The 14,637-nt window shown below is 37.6% G+C and overlaps 1 protein-coding gene across 1 annotated transcript in view; it reads left to right on the top strand.

The window, feature by feature from the left end:
* npffr2a (neuropeptide FF receptor 2a) overlaps positions 1-12,854 on the top strand; it is a 40,997-nt gene extending 28,143 nt beyond the window's left edge. Inside the window, exon 4 of the mRNA XM_017695509.2 lies at positions 6,426-12,854. Coding sequence (XP_017550998.2) covers positions 6,426-7,269 — 844 coding nt within the window. The 3' untranslated portion in view covers positions 7,270-12,854. The remainder of the gene's footprint in view (positions 1-6,425) is intronic.
* The last annotated feature ends 1,783 nt before the right edge of the window (positions 12,855-14,637 follow it).

The raw sequence follows: 14,637 nt of genomic DNA, 5'->3' as shown, positions 1-14,637 counted from the left end.
TTATCATTATTCCTAGGCCTGACACAATTATTACATAACTGCCTGATCACAGTTGTTAGCCTTCACAATCAGATGAATGTGATATGGTATGCTCTCATCTGTATGGTTGAGGCAAATGCATGCATTTATTGAGATGTCATGCGGCTCAGGGAAACAACAAAGGTTTAACCTCTGACGTGCTGCTCTAACATGCTTAGGGGCAGCGGTGAGTGATGTTTGTTTACTAAAGTTCAAGCTGTATCTGTCTTCAGTTGTACGTAGTGATTTTTTTTGTGTGAATATTTTCAGACCAAGTACAAGTACAGGGTGATTAAAAAAAAAAGATTAATCTGATTTCAAAGCACCATGTTTTACAACCATGAGGTGCATAGGAACATACCAACTCAAAAAGGGTGGGTCATAAAGTTTCTGGCTGGCACTGGAAGAAGTCCCTTCAGTCTGCAAGGAGACGGCGACCCCTGAGCAGAAAGTGTTCTGCATTCTCCACTTCAATAAAGGTGAATCTGTCATAACTGTGCAGTGGACCTCCAACAGCTCAGAGCGTTCGTCATTGGTTCCACAGCACTGGATGATCTCCTTAATCATATTGAAAAAGCCATGAGTTCAGTGACACCAGACATGCTCAACCGAGTATGGAATGAATTTGACTATCGTGTTGATATCCGTACAGCTGGAGGAGGTTCATATTGAGCACTTGTAAAATTAATGATGTACAAATGAATAAATCATTTAGAAATCAGATTAATCTTTTTGAATCACCCTGTATATTTACAAAAGGGGTCATCAACTGTCAGACTGTAGTCCGGATGCAGACCCAGCAAACTATTTCAGCAGACTGAACCAAGCACTCACATTCTGTTATGAGGCTGATTATTGTGTGGAAAAAATAGTCATATTTCAGCAACATAAGTTGTAACCTGTGTGGCTTATGGTGCATAACAGGTTATCCAACCACTTGCATTTATAATAAATCAGAACAGAGGCAGCAGGACTAGGTTTCAGATCAGAAAGCTAATAATTTCACATATTTTCATAGACTTTTAATTTTATTTGCCATTTCTGGTAGTGATGTGACAACATGACAGGAAATGAAATAGTGTTTAAAACAGAATGAACAGAGAATAGCATTTTAGTTTTCATTAAAGAAGCAAGTTCATGAAGCATTTGATGATAAAATTAGGGTGGTTAAAGACCAGGAGGATTAGCCGTGAGACAGATTGTTGATTAAAATTTGTGTAGGGTAACATGAAGCAAGAAACCCCAAGGGTAAGATGCACGTCACCAACCCACCCCATGTTTTCTTTCCTGATCAATCGATGGGGCCAAATCTAATCTCAACACATTTACTAAAAATCATTGGTCTAATCAGTTTAGAAATTTAATCTGAGTCGTGGCTTTCCGAAGATTTATTCCCCTGGAATATTTTTGGCATCAGTTGTAATTTAATTACACTGAAATATGTATTTATAGTTACATGTATGAGAAAAGCTCTTAAAAATATATGTTTATGAGGGGTTGTGGAGAGAGCAGTATATTTGATTTTGAGAGAAAAACTGTTTCTTATTTGAAAATATGAAGTTAAACATGGGCCAGCATGCCCCCTTTAGCAGACTCCATGAGAAATATTGTGCTTTGTGTAGATGAAGAGTCAGAGGAGGCCATAATTTCAGCTCAGTTAATGCTTTATATAAAACAAGGCTGAATGGCCACAGATAATATAGGCTGAACTGCAAAGAGTACATTCATAAATGCCACCACAAACTGGTGTCTCATTTGTATTGTAGCTTGAATTTTAGTCAATTGTGTAAATGGCTTAGCCTTTATTGAAGCTACACACACCGGTGCTCACATTCGATGTCAATATGCACCGTATTCAGCGACATCTAGTACTGTTCTTAGCACATCACAGAGAGCCACTCAGCACTTTGACATTACTACATTACATTACAGCCACGCTAAGACAACAGAAAGCCATATTAGATGACATGTGGCTTGAAATTTACACTGAGAAAGGCAATCAGTCTTTTAAATAAACAGACCAATGCCACTAGAATATTAACTCAGCAATCATTCCAGCATAGTCATTTTTACTCCATATCTTTCAGCTTGAAAACAGGGAGTGTGAGAAAAGGTAGTTAACTGATGCCATCCGTGCTAAATTGTGTTGAAAGTTTTATTTCATTACATGTATACAAGGACAGTGTGAGCTTGAACTTTACATTCATCAGCATTCTCTCTGTGATGCATTGTCTATAGCATAGCAGTGTTTTGTACTGGATCTGCTACATGATCCTTCGTTCCCCCTATATATTTGCAAATGCCCTTGCCTCTCTGAGTACTGGATAAAGGTTTCAGGAAAGAAGCAGGTTTCTGGAAAGAAGCATGAAACCTGTAAATACAGCTTTAACCAGATAACCAAGCATAAACAAAGTCTGGATTTCCCCACCGCTTCACTCAGTTCTCAACATCTGCTTCAGGGTTTCTGGGTTAGGACTTGGCATCTTTCATAGAATGAATGGATTTTCCCATTCTCCCCTGAGCTGAGCAGATGGTGCAGAGGCTGACAAATTCCAACTTTTGGAAGTATCCATGTTGTTGAAACACTGCTGGTTTGAGATTCTTCTGCTTTAGTAGGAATCATGGAGCTAGGAGAAAAATCATGAATCCAGGACTATGCCGTGGCTCCTGAGGCACATCTTTCTTTTATGAAGAGGCTTCTGCTTCAAGATTGGCATGTCAGGACAGCCTTGGAAGGCCTCCTTCAGGGAGGATTTATTTGCCATCCAGACCAAAGTGAATTTCAGCGTTCACTCTGGAGATGATGTGTTGCTGGGTAATTTTTTCAAAAGACCAAAATTTGATTCGTTTGCAAAGTCCAGGGTAGGATGGGACTGAGAAGTTGAGATTAAAAATTATTTGAGGGGCCAACAATGCAATTTTTCTATGGACAGCTTGAATTAAGCTCAAGAATACTGACATACTGGAGCTTAATACTGGATTAAGTCATCAGACTGTAGGAACTTATAAGATAGAGGTGTAAATCATTGACGTCCTGGTTCAATTCAGTAACAATTCTTTAGAAAATATTTTAGTGCCTCATGAAATTTCAGATGTTGCCATGAGTTGATTTGTTTAGATTTTTTTTTTTTTGTACAATTTTTAAAAATACACTGAATACATAAATGTGACTGAAGGAACTATTTGCACAGTAGTGAAATATCAACATTGAAAACAACAAACCATGTTTTTGGGAGAGATATTGATTATAGCCTGAGAACTGCATGGAGAAAAGTCATTGTTTATTGAATATTATTATTATCAGTGGCGAGCCATGATGATTAGAGTTAAGGCCTTCAGTTTAAGCTATAAATGTCAAGAAGAAAAATACCTTTAATTTCTGCAAATGCCCATATGGGATTCCAAAAGTGTGTTAGCACTAAGCTAAAAGCTATTCACATTAATGTTTTTTGGCCTTTCACAATTAAACATTGACTTGATGCTAGTAAAATACAGTTTTAACTGCTTACTAACAGACATTAACATATATTTTACCTTATATTTAGCAGTTTTGGTGACTCTTTCTGTAAAGAGCTTTGTGATAGAGCTGCCCCTGTTGTCGATGCATTAGACCATACGTCCAGCTCTTGAAGTATTAACCAAAGGGAGAGCTAGCTTGGCTGTATCGACAAAGATATCATGTAGATAAAAATCCTGATTGGATCCGTTTCTGTTGGGCAGTTCAAGAATTTAACCTGTTTGTTGCCAAATAAAATTTAAAACTGAAATAACATTACTTCAATATTTTACTTTAATTACAAAAACTATGATACTGTTAAATTAAAATGAACTCAAAATTATGGACATATAGTTTTTAATTTCACAGAAATCATTGGATCGACTCTGATTATAATTGATTATAGCTGATTATCAACAATCGATCCAGTTAAATTATCATCTTCTAATGCATCAAAGCATTTTTACATTCCTTCACAGTCCTGTCAAAACTGCCACAATATGGAAGTCTTGATTGACACTTTGTTCTCTTGTCAGTCATTTTCCAGAGTAATAGTTCTCTTACCCAGTGCTTCACAGCACTTCCAATCTTTGAGGCATAAAAGCAGGAGCACACATTCTTTGATGCATATGAAAGTTGCCATAGCATCTTTTGAAGTGCCTGGAGCTTACTGCTGCTAGTACTGGCCATGCAACATTGTCAAGCACCTCAAAGAGAAAGGTCTCAACTTTATCACAGAGCTGAATAGACGTCAGAGTGTGGTTTAATTGTATAAAAGAGCTGTATAAAAGAGAAGTACCTTGTCATTATTTCCACCTACAGAAATGTGCCCAGCTCTGTTCTGAATAGTTCCCACCTACATCATACTCAAGTGCATTCAAAATAAGTATTTTGGAATTTCTTTTCTTTCTTTTTTTGTCTTTTTTGCCCTGCTAGTATTTTAGCTTGCTAGTTTTCACCAACAACTGCATGTATTTTGGTTAAACAGTTTGGTTTTGCAAGAGACTTTTGTATAGAGGATGCGTTCAAATGCAAAATGGGGAGGACAGAGCCTGAGACAAGGTTGAGCCGACACCATAACTGAATGAGAGACAGGATTCATACCTAAAGAAGAAATGTCCTTTCAGTTTTTCTCTGCTTCAAAATCTGTTTGAGTATCAGCCCATGAAAGATATGCACATCTGAGACTCCACTATGCCTTTTCACTGGTATACTTTAGAAAATGACAGTTAAAGTAAAAGATGTTGGAACACATGGATACCGTCATAAATTCAAGAACTCAAATCAAACAGAATTGTTCAGAGTGAGAATGACAACAGGCTAATTTGCTTCTTAAGCCACTGATACAACCAAATTAGCATCTTGTTGTTTGGGATCTAATGATGCCATCTATGAATTTCTGGACAAAAGTCAGTTTGCATGGTTATGCAAACCTACAAAGTGTACACATGTACATGTCTGCCAATGCAGACACATTAACATTAAAATGCAGATATTGGGACTACAGTGTTCCCTCATATAAACGAAAATCCGCAAAATAGGGACACTATATTTATTTAAGTATTTATACACTATTTTAAGGCTTTATTAACCCTCCCCCACACTTTTACACTACAGAAACCTTTCCAATTCCCTTATTAACCATTCCCACACTGTTCTGTGCATGTATTGTACCTTTACACTTACTGTAAAATGTTTTGAATTCCTAAACCTACGTGGGTACATACGTACAGTAGACAAATAATCACCTCAGTGGTCTGGTTAATATTCATTTATAATTTATAGCATTCCTTTATTGTTAGAATTAATATTTTAAATATATTTTTATACATTTTGGGATTCGAGTACACAGATCGAGTTCCGCAGAAAACCTGGGATATATTTTTTCCATTAATATTTTTTTGAAAACCCGCGATGCACCGAGTCCGCGAAAGGTGAACCGCGAAGTGGCGAGGGAACACTGTACACTGACCTGGATTAGCATGACAGAGAAATATAACATTTACAGGGAGATTCCCTGAATATTCAGTTGTAACTTTCATTAGTACGAAACAATCTGAACCAAAAAAATACCTGACATATCTTGACGTATGTGTAATCAATTGGATTACATGCGATGCTGGAAGTGCGTTTTCTGCCAGACACATGAAGGGGTACAGGGGTTAAATGTCACAACGGCTGTCAGACGCATTCCTTGTCGCTTTGACACTGGGGCATCCCGGCTTGTTCAAAACTCCATATACTGAGGAGCACATTTCTTGTTGAATTTCTTGAATCTTTGTTCAGATTGCTTCATCCTAGAGAGATTTATTACAGAATACAAATACAAATATCAGTTTGAAATCTCAGGCACATCTAGATATCTGTTCAATGACAATATTTTTAAGCAAATATCTGTTGTAATGTGATTTAAATGCCATTAAAAAATCCTTCAAAATATGGTTGTGGAAATGTGTTTGCAAATTTGTAATAATGTCAGGGATACAAAAGGTCAAGTACTTGTCAACCCAAAATTGATATCTAATAGGCAGATTATAATGATAATGGTAATGCTATGATGGCGTAATGATAACTTGTGTTGGAAAGTGTACAGTGGTAACTCAAAGTTTAAATGACCCTCGTCAAGGAACATATCCTCTACAGGGGACACATTTTTGTGCACACTCTCTAATGCACATTTATTTGTTTGATTTATCTGCTTAACATAGTATACCATAGCATAGTAATTTCACCGGGATGACCAAACTTTTGCATGCAACTGTATAAATGGATTGGTTTTTGGATGTACCCCTTTTATTACCTAGGTATTTACCTAGATTTAGCCTAAACCTTAGCCTAGATATTACTTACCTACAATCTTAGGTTTTTATGAATCTATCAAAAGTGAATTGACATACTTCATCTTTTGCAGATTCAGATGCATTGTTTATCCCTTCAAGCAGAAACTCACAATATCAACGGCCACGCTCATCATCGTAATCATCTGGGTCCTGGCCATATCGATCATGTGTCCCTCCGGAGTCATGCTTCAAGTTACCAAAGAGCAATCCATCCGTGTGTTTCTGGGGGATGGCAACAGGACAAGTCCTTTCTACTGGTGTAGGGAGAACTGGCCCAACCAGGAGATGAGAAAGATCTACACCACTGTTCTATTTGCAAACATATACCTGGCTCCTCTTTCTCTTATAGTGATCATGTACGCGAGGATTGGGATTACTCTGTTCAAAACTGCAGTGCCAACAGGCGGAAAGCCTGGCCATGACAACCGCCACAATGTATCCAAGAAGAAGCAGAGAGTCATCAAAATGCTTCTCATCGTGGCTTTGCTCTTCATCTTGTCCTGGTTGCCTTTGTGGACCCTGATGATGCTCACAGACTATGCTCGGCTCACTGAGCACCAGTACAGGCTTATTAACATCTACATCTATCCTTTTGCTCACTGGCTAGCCTTCTTCAACAGCAGTGTCAACCCCATAATTTACGGTTTCTACAATGAGAACTTCCGCCGTGGATTCCAAGCCATTTTTAAGTTTAGGCTGTGCTCAGTGGGCGGCCACCGACGGAAGACATATTCGCATAGGGTACAGGGTAACGCTGTGTTGCCAGCTAACCTTCAGCCCTCTACTGAGCCCATCTCTCTCAACAGTGTGGAAAACCACAGCTCCCGTAGGGTCAATCATGTAAATGAGCAAGACTTGGTCATGGAGGACCTGGAAAAGGTATCTGAAAGCAGCATAGATGGAGCTTCTCTCTAAACAGAGGGGTTATGGAATAAAGGCATTCCAGCCACCAACTGGTGGTAGCCAATTTTCATTACATAGTGTTATCTAATGTATGGTGTGTAGTGTTTTAGCTGTATTTTGCTGTATACATTTGATATATATTCCTGTTTGGGAGTTACCTGTGTTTACAAGTAATGAATTCACACCATTGCAAGTGAGCTAGCAAGCAAATAAAAATTGTTAGCTATCAGTTATAGCTGAAAGATAAATTGTTTTTATATTGAAATTGCAATTTGAAAGTTTTTTGAAAACAAAAGCTGCAATTTTGTTTTATAGCTAACATTAGCTACAGTTTTGTCTTAACAGGTTTTTAGTGGGGAAGTTGAACTCAATAACACGTAGCTCATGGACTACCTGTAGATAAGGTAAACCAAACAGAAGCAACCAAATACATGTGTTATGAAAAATACAGGCATCCAGCATTTAAATTTAAAGCCAGAAAAGATGGATATATTTCATAGAGATGTACACGGGTACTCGAGTAGTTGGTTAACTGTTTGAGGTGCCAGTATTCAAATATTGTCACTGTTTGGTCACATATTACATTTCATCACAGGAGGTGAAAATGTACAGGCCAACAATTCAGTACAATGAAAAGTTTCTGCTTGTATTTGCAAGAATATATGTTTCATTATACTCCAAAACATGAGTGCCTTAATGTGAGTGCATTACCAAGGACATGTTGTTGAGGATGTGCCTGAGAAGGGCAAATGTCCAGAGGTCCAGAGAGATTTATCTGACAAATAACGTTGCCACATCGTTCACTGAGGAGAAAATACCTTGTGTGAAAGACGAATCCTCATCAGCCTACATTGTGATACTTCATTGTGTTAGCTCCTTAGCTTATCTGATATGGTAGTCTTTGTTATTCATCCAACACAAAAACCTACCAGTTTCCCTCAGTTGTTTTTGAATTGTAAAACATGCTTTCAAGTGTATTCTTCTGCATGTTGCTAGATTTTTTGTGTAACACCAGTGCTATGAGCTAAAAAAGTAAGCGTACAGTCCTATGTTATTTTTAGCCATTCTATTTTTTTTCCTTGCTATTGTTTTTCCTTTCTCATGGATGATATTTCCCTTCTTGATCCTGACAATATGCCTGGACTTTACTTTAAAAAATAATTACAGTTTAAATCTGAGTAACAGTATTGTCCAGAAAAATCACAGTTAGATATATTCTGCAAATTCCTTCAGCCCTACCACCAGTTGCTGTATTCAGATTGGACCATGAGCAAAAGTCACACCGCCACTGCTCCTCAGAATCCTGACGGTACCCCTCTGGAATTTCTAGACTTCCAGACTGTGGTAAAGCCAGAATTTTGGTTGGTCACACGAGTACCTCGGACACCCTGGAAGTACTACTGTGCTGAATTTTTAGAGTTAGTCTCTGGCGGACAGGCTGCCCACTGGGTAAACTTTGTAAACTATGGTTTACAGCTCACCAATGCCAGTGACATTGCTCACCCTCTTCCATTTATTAAAATAAGTCATACTGTGATCTATGAGAAGTATATTTTAAAAGCCCTTTGCATGGAGAATAATGATTTCAGCTTGGATGCATGAAATATGAGGAACACTAGAGAATTATTTAATACTCAACCATCAGGCTGTGGTATAATCTTAGCCTTTGCACTGCTGGATACACAGTGTGAACAAGCATCACAGCTTGTCATGCATGTCAGGGGACTACTCACTTGCAAGTGGTGTGAATTCACATTTTGGTTATTTATGAACCCTAGCACACCAGAAGTGGTGTACCATCACATTTTACATTTGATTTGAATTCCCATGTTCCAAATACATGAATGTAATTTTAAAGCATCTTGAGTTAAAAAATGTGAGACTAGTACAGATTCAGAACTGTGAACACGACGGATGAGATGGACAAAACGGGCATGATTTCTTGTAAATTTTAAATCTGTAGTAGAGGGGATGCTGTATATTTAAAAATTATTGCAGCTGAGTTATTGCGAGTCATAGGCTAACACCTTTGGCACTAAAGAGTGCAGAATGAAGTATGTATACATTTTATTGTGGGTATTAATCTGTCACACTTATTCAGAATTATAATCATTTGCAAGCACACAGAGAGCACAAATCTGCCTTGTGACCTTTAATTACTCACAATTTCCAGTGTTAATGTGACTTATGGCATATTGATTCTTAAACAGACAGCTAAAATAATGAATGAAATAATTGTTTGTAGGAAGCCCAACAGCTTTTTGACTCCAAGAATCTCTGAGAAATTATCTTTCATCTGCTCTCTGAAGACTCATTATCCTTATGCTGATTTACTATTACTTCTCCATTAGAGCCTGACTGATATATCACTTAGCTGATATTGATGACCACTGGTTTCTTGGGTATCAACAATATGTTTGCAGATAGTTTTTTGGGAACAGCATTGGTGGTATTCAGATTTCCAATTTCCAGACGACAGGTGTAAATCTTGTCCAAAATGTTGGAGGCCAAAGTGGTGAGTCAAGGGGTGGGGTGTGGTCTTGGGGGGTTTTCCTCTGTCTCAAGCTCCCTTTCAGGTGTACTCAAATCAGAAATGGTCACCAAATAAGTGAACACAGTGCATTATTTTCAAGCCATCATTCAATTTATCTAAGCATTGATAAATGATAACCTGTGTTGCTAACTGGGAGAGAGCGCTCTGTTCTGCACAGAAAGAGTTAAACTCTCACTAATTAAAGCAGCAGCCAAAGTTTAGATAATATTGTTTCATATATGAGGGATTGTTGCTGAGTGGTGTAGACGGGACAGGAACTAAACCTGTTCCGTGGTGTTTGGATTTGTAGCCTGATCAGCTAACTTAACACTGGCTTAGCAAGCAGGTTACAAAACCAAACAGTGCCACCCATCCCAGTACAGGTTTGAGTGTGACTGACTGGAGCTCCGAAACAATTGAAGATGATAATGATGATTAAAAACTAATGTCTGGGAGACCAGAAGTTGAGTGAGTGGTTTGGATTAGCAATAGCTTAGTTAGCAGGCCAAGCATGCCCCACATCCCAATACAAGCTTGGCTCCAGCTAACTGATGCTAAAAAGACGCCCATTTTCAAGATATCTGGTGGAGTTGGAGTGAAAGCCCCCTAAAATTGGTATTAACCCCAAAATGCTCATATCTGTTGGGCCTTACCATCATGTGTTTGACATAGTATCAATACTGGCATGTGGGTGTTGAGCACTGAGCTGAGAGTTGTCAATGAAATTTGTTTTTGTGGGTTTTCAAGTTGCCTGAAAGCAGTTCTCAATTTGTCTCCCAAGCGTGATGCAGTTGTCGACATGTGCATGTTTGCCCAGTGGATAATTTTGCACATCCTGCAGGAGCTCAGTAATTAAACTTGCAAATGCACACTTTTAATGAACTTTCACTGATACATTAGTGTAAGAACGGAAGCTGCTGAGCAATCTGGATGCTTCCACTTACTTAACTGGAAATTTGAAACGGTTCCTACACTTCTGTGACTGCTATTAATTTGTTCAATTTTTTCTTTCTGCAGTTTTCTGCATTCTTCAGCATTGCATGGAAAGCAGAGTAGATGTCAGAAGTTCGTTTTAATTTTGCCTCTCAAATAGCAGATGAAATTTTCACTGTTACTGTGTTACTCTGATTTTGTCTCCATATGGTGTACTGCCACAGCACATCCAGTGTGTGGAGCTTATTGTGGAGTGTGGCCTATAAATCTTATTTACTTGTGCAAGGATGTAGGATTAGAATGTAAAGAAGTGGAATAAAATTCATACAGAATAAACGTTTATCATAATCATTTGCAAGTACACCTTGACACAAATCTTCCTTGTGATCTTTAAGCCTTAGAAGTTGAGACATATTATGGTTGCTATGCTCAGATGTAATTGTGTAATGGCATGTGTGATAATATAGTGAATTATGCAATGAATTGCATTGATGGATGTTTTACAAGATATATCAGCAGACTCAAGCCAAGTTACATTTTTTTGTAGTTTTTTTAATGTCAAGTCGTTACAAAAACAGGGAAAAAACATAAAGGATGTTTTGTTGTGAACACAGGATTGTGTTCACAAGGCCATGGCAGTGAGATCTGGGTGATATTATATAGATATAATTAGATATTGGCAATAATTGACAGTAAGCTAATGGCAAATGAGTGAACGCAGTGAGGATTTTCAAGCCATCATTCAGTAGATGTGAAGCCAACTGTCTTATCTATCTAACCATTGATAAATGTTAAACAGTGCTGCTCACTAGGAGAGAGCGTTCTGCTCACAATAGAAAATGACTAAGGCACTGACACAAGTTGCTTCAAAGGTGATAATCACTGCTTTGTGAAAAGATACTGATATAGAACTGAATTGAAGGCCTCAATTAATGTAAACCGCTTTCTAAATAATATTAAATAATATGTTCCCTTCTAATTCCCTTATACTGGTGAAACAATGCATTGTGTCAGGGGATTATTAAGCCGTTAAGCTCTCTTTTGGGGGTTTCCCAGAGTGCACCAAACCATCTGAGGAAAATTCTAAATATTTTTCATACAGCTTACATGTCCGATGGTTCAGATGAGTTGTAAAATTATGAAAATACTTCATTGTTTCCCACAGGCATCTGTATTTGATATCTAGAGTGTCTTGCTGAACTCAACTAAAGCACATGTTGCTGTCTGATGCTTCTCCAGCAAGGGGCTGTATCAGCAAACAAGTCATGAACCCACACCAGCAGGAGCCCCAAGTGTTTGTAGTAACAACTTTTCAAAATGTGATTTGTTATATTCTTAAATATGATATTCCATTAAAGATGGTCAAAAAATCTGTAAATGTTAAAAATCCATATCAGCATAAGAAAGAATAGGAAATAAATCTAAGCTATAGCTGTTGTGCAGGGATGAGTTCCTCCATTTGTTTCAGTGAGCCACAATTTACCTTACCATGCTTTTGATAGTGCTGAATAAGACTGCAACTTCTAAGGGTTAATTATCAACTATTTCCTGTGTAAATGTGAAAGCTGCTTGCTTAGCCACACTGATTTCTGAATAACATAAATTCCTGCACCTCAATTTCCTCCCTGTAAATTAAAGCACACTCTGTTTGCTGTCTTCGCTAGATGGATGTGATTACAGCAACAGATGCGTGCCAACTAGCTTCACTCTGCCCTCGCAATGAACCCAGAGAGACTGATGAGGTCTATAAACATCATTAAGAAAGCAAACCTGCTGACTGATGGCCCTCTTTCTGAAGTGAGGCTAGCATGTAATTAGCCACTAGGTGGTATTTGGGGGTGAAAAAAACAAAACTAAGCTTTCTCAAGTCAGACTCCATTGTCTCTGTTCATTATCTCCCTTACAACATCCAGGTTGTATTTAATGAGTGTTTTTACTCTGGAAATAAAGATTGTCACTGCATTTGAGGATTGCAAAGCCAAAATCAGCGGTTTCTTCATTCCCTCTCTACATTTTGAGTCATCTTTAAACTGCAGTACCTGTGAAACCATTCATGTAAGCATTTACATTCATATCTGCTATTGTTATAAAGCTGTCAGTGCCATGTGATACTTGTGACAGTGTGGAAAATATTCTGCATATATATATATATATATATATATATATATATATATATATATATATATGGGTTTTTTATTTTAGTTGCCAAAAAGTATTGAAGTATTATAGTTGAGTATTATAAATGTTTTGTGATTAGATATTCAACTATATGGCCTGCTGATGTGTTGTCCTACGAAGGTTTCAGCTGGTTAGTGATGGGACCACTGTGAATGAGCAATTTATATACAATCCCTGACCTAGACATAATACATAATACATAGTTCATTGATGACTAAATAAAAGCCATTCATTTTCCAGTCTACTTTAAACCATTGCTTTAGTGTGAGATTAATAAAAAATACATGATAAAAGTACTTGTTTTTTGTTTTGTTCTGAATCAGTGAGCTTACAGCACCTGTCTAGTACGTAGTGTATCTTTCTTTTTTCCCACAAGCAAAGCTCTCATGTCTGTAAATGTACACTGACAGTTTTTTCAGAGACATTTAGAATTGTGTGCGTGTCTTTTGCCTTTATTGAAACACTGGCTGAAAAGAACATGGCATGTCACCGGACTGACTGTGCATCGTCAGTTTTACCTATTAGTGAAGACATGCAGGTATAATAAATAATGCAAACAAATATGCTGTATACACTCTCCAAATAAAGGTTCTTGGCTTGGAAGTACAGTAAACTAGTGTAAAACCTCAACTCCACCATTTAAAAAAAAAAAAAAAGCCTAATTCAATCATTAAGAAACAAAGTCTTTCACAGTAGGTTAAAGAGAAATGCACCATTCTGGAGAATCTTTTACAATGGTGGTGATAGGCACCAGACATCTGAAGTGTTTAAAGGCTCTAAAAACTACCTCACATAAAAATATTACAAGAAATGTTTACAGATATGTTACATGATGTCTGAGACTTTGTTTTACTGAATTTTGATGTTTTGAAATACGAAGGTTTTGGGCTGAAACATTCTTTTTGTTGTTATTTTTGTTGTCTGTTATTTAATACATTCCTGGTAAGGGTGTACACGTACAAGGCACAATGGTACCTAAAGAAAAAAGATTTTCCGTTATTTTATCATTACCAATATTAAATATAAGTATGTCTAGACATCATGACATCTGGTTCCTTTCACCATCCCTAAATCTGACTGTATATCTTCACAATGCACCATTTCACATTACTAAATTGCATAGAGGTTTTGATAAATTGGTGAAATCCCTTTTCTTTGGAAAGGTCCATCAGGGAATCAAAGGTAGTTCTTTTATGGCATCACTCCAAAGAACCCTGTTGTTTATAACAGTACAATATTTACTGGATCATACTCCAGCACCTCTGTAGAGTGAACAATGCAGGTATTTACTTGCTTAATGAAACTATTTGCATCAAATATTTGACCATGCTTGAAAGGTTAACACTTAGCAATGTAAGTCGGTCTGCTACTTTCAGAGCAGGCTTCCAAATGCAACGTGATGGGACAATATTGTAAATGTTCCAGGCTGCTGAGCTCTCCGTCATCTGTTATAGACTAGTGCTGTCACATTACTGATGGCGGAGACAAGTATATTTGGTGCAGTAAAAGTCGGTCGCAGTGGCATGCCAAGCAGAAAAAGAGTTTTCAGGGAACGGATGAACTCCAGACATGTATCTTTGAGAGTAAGAATCCTTTAACTGTACATTTCCCATGTATAGAAAACGCAGAGGGAGTTTTGTTTCTATCACAACAGTATCGTACCAGGCTGCTCATATGAATACAGAGCAGTGATAAGATTGGGGTTTTGGCAAGAACTCAGCCAGTGAAATGAATGG

This window comes from Pygocentrus nattereri, chromosome 20, assembly GCF_015220715.1.
Source record: "Pygocentrus nattereri isolate fPygNat1 chromosome 20, fPygNat1.pri, whole genome shotgun sequence".
In the NCBI taxonomy this organism is placed as follows: domain Eukaryota; kingdom Metazoa; phylum Chordata; class Actinopteri; order Characiformes; family Serrasalmidae; genus Pygocentrus; species Pygocentrus nattereri.
This window is presented reverse-complemented; position numbering and strand designations above follow the sequence as displayed.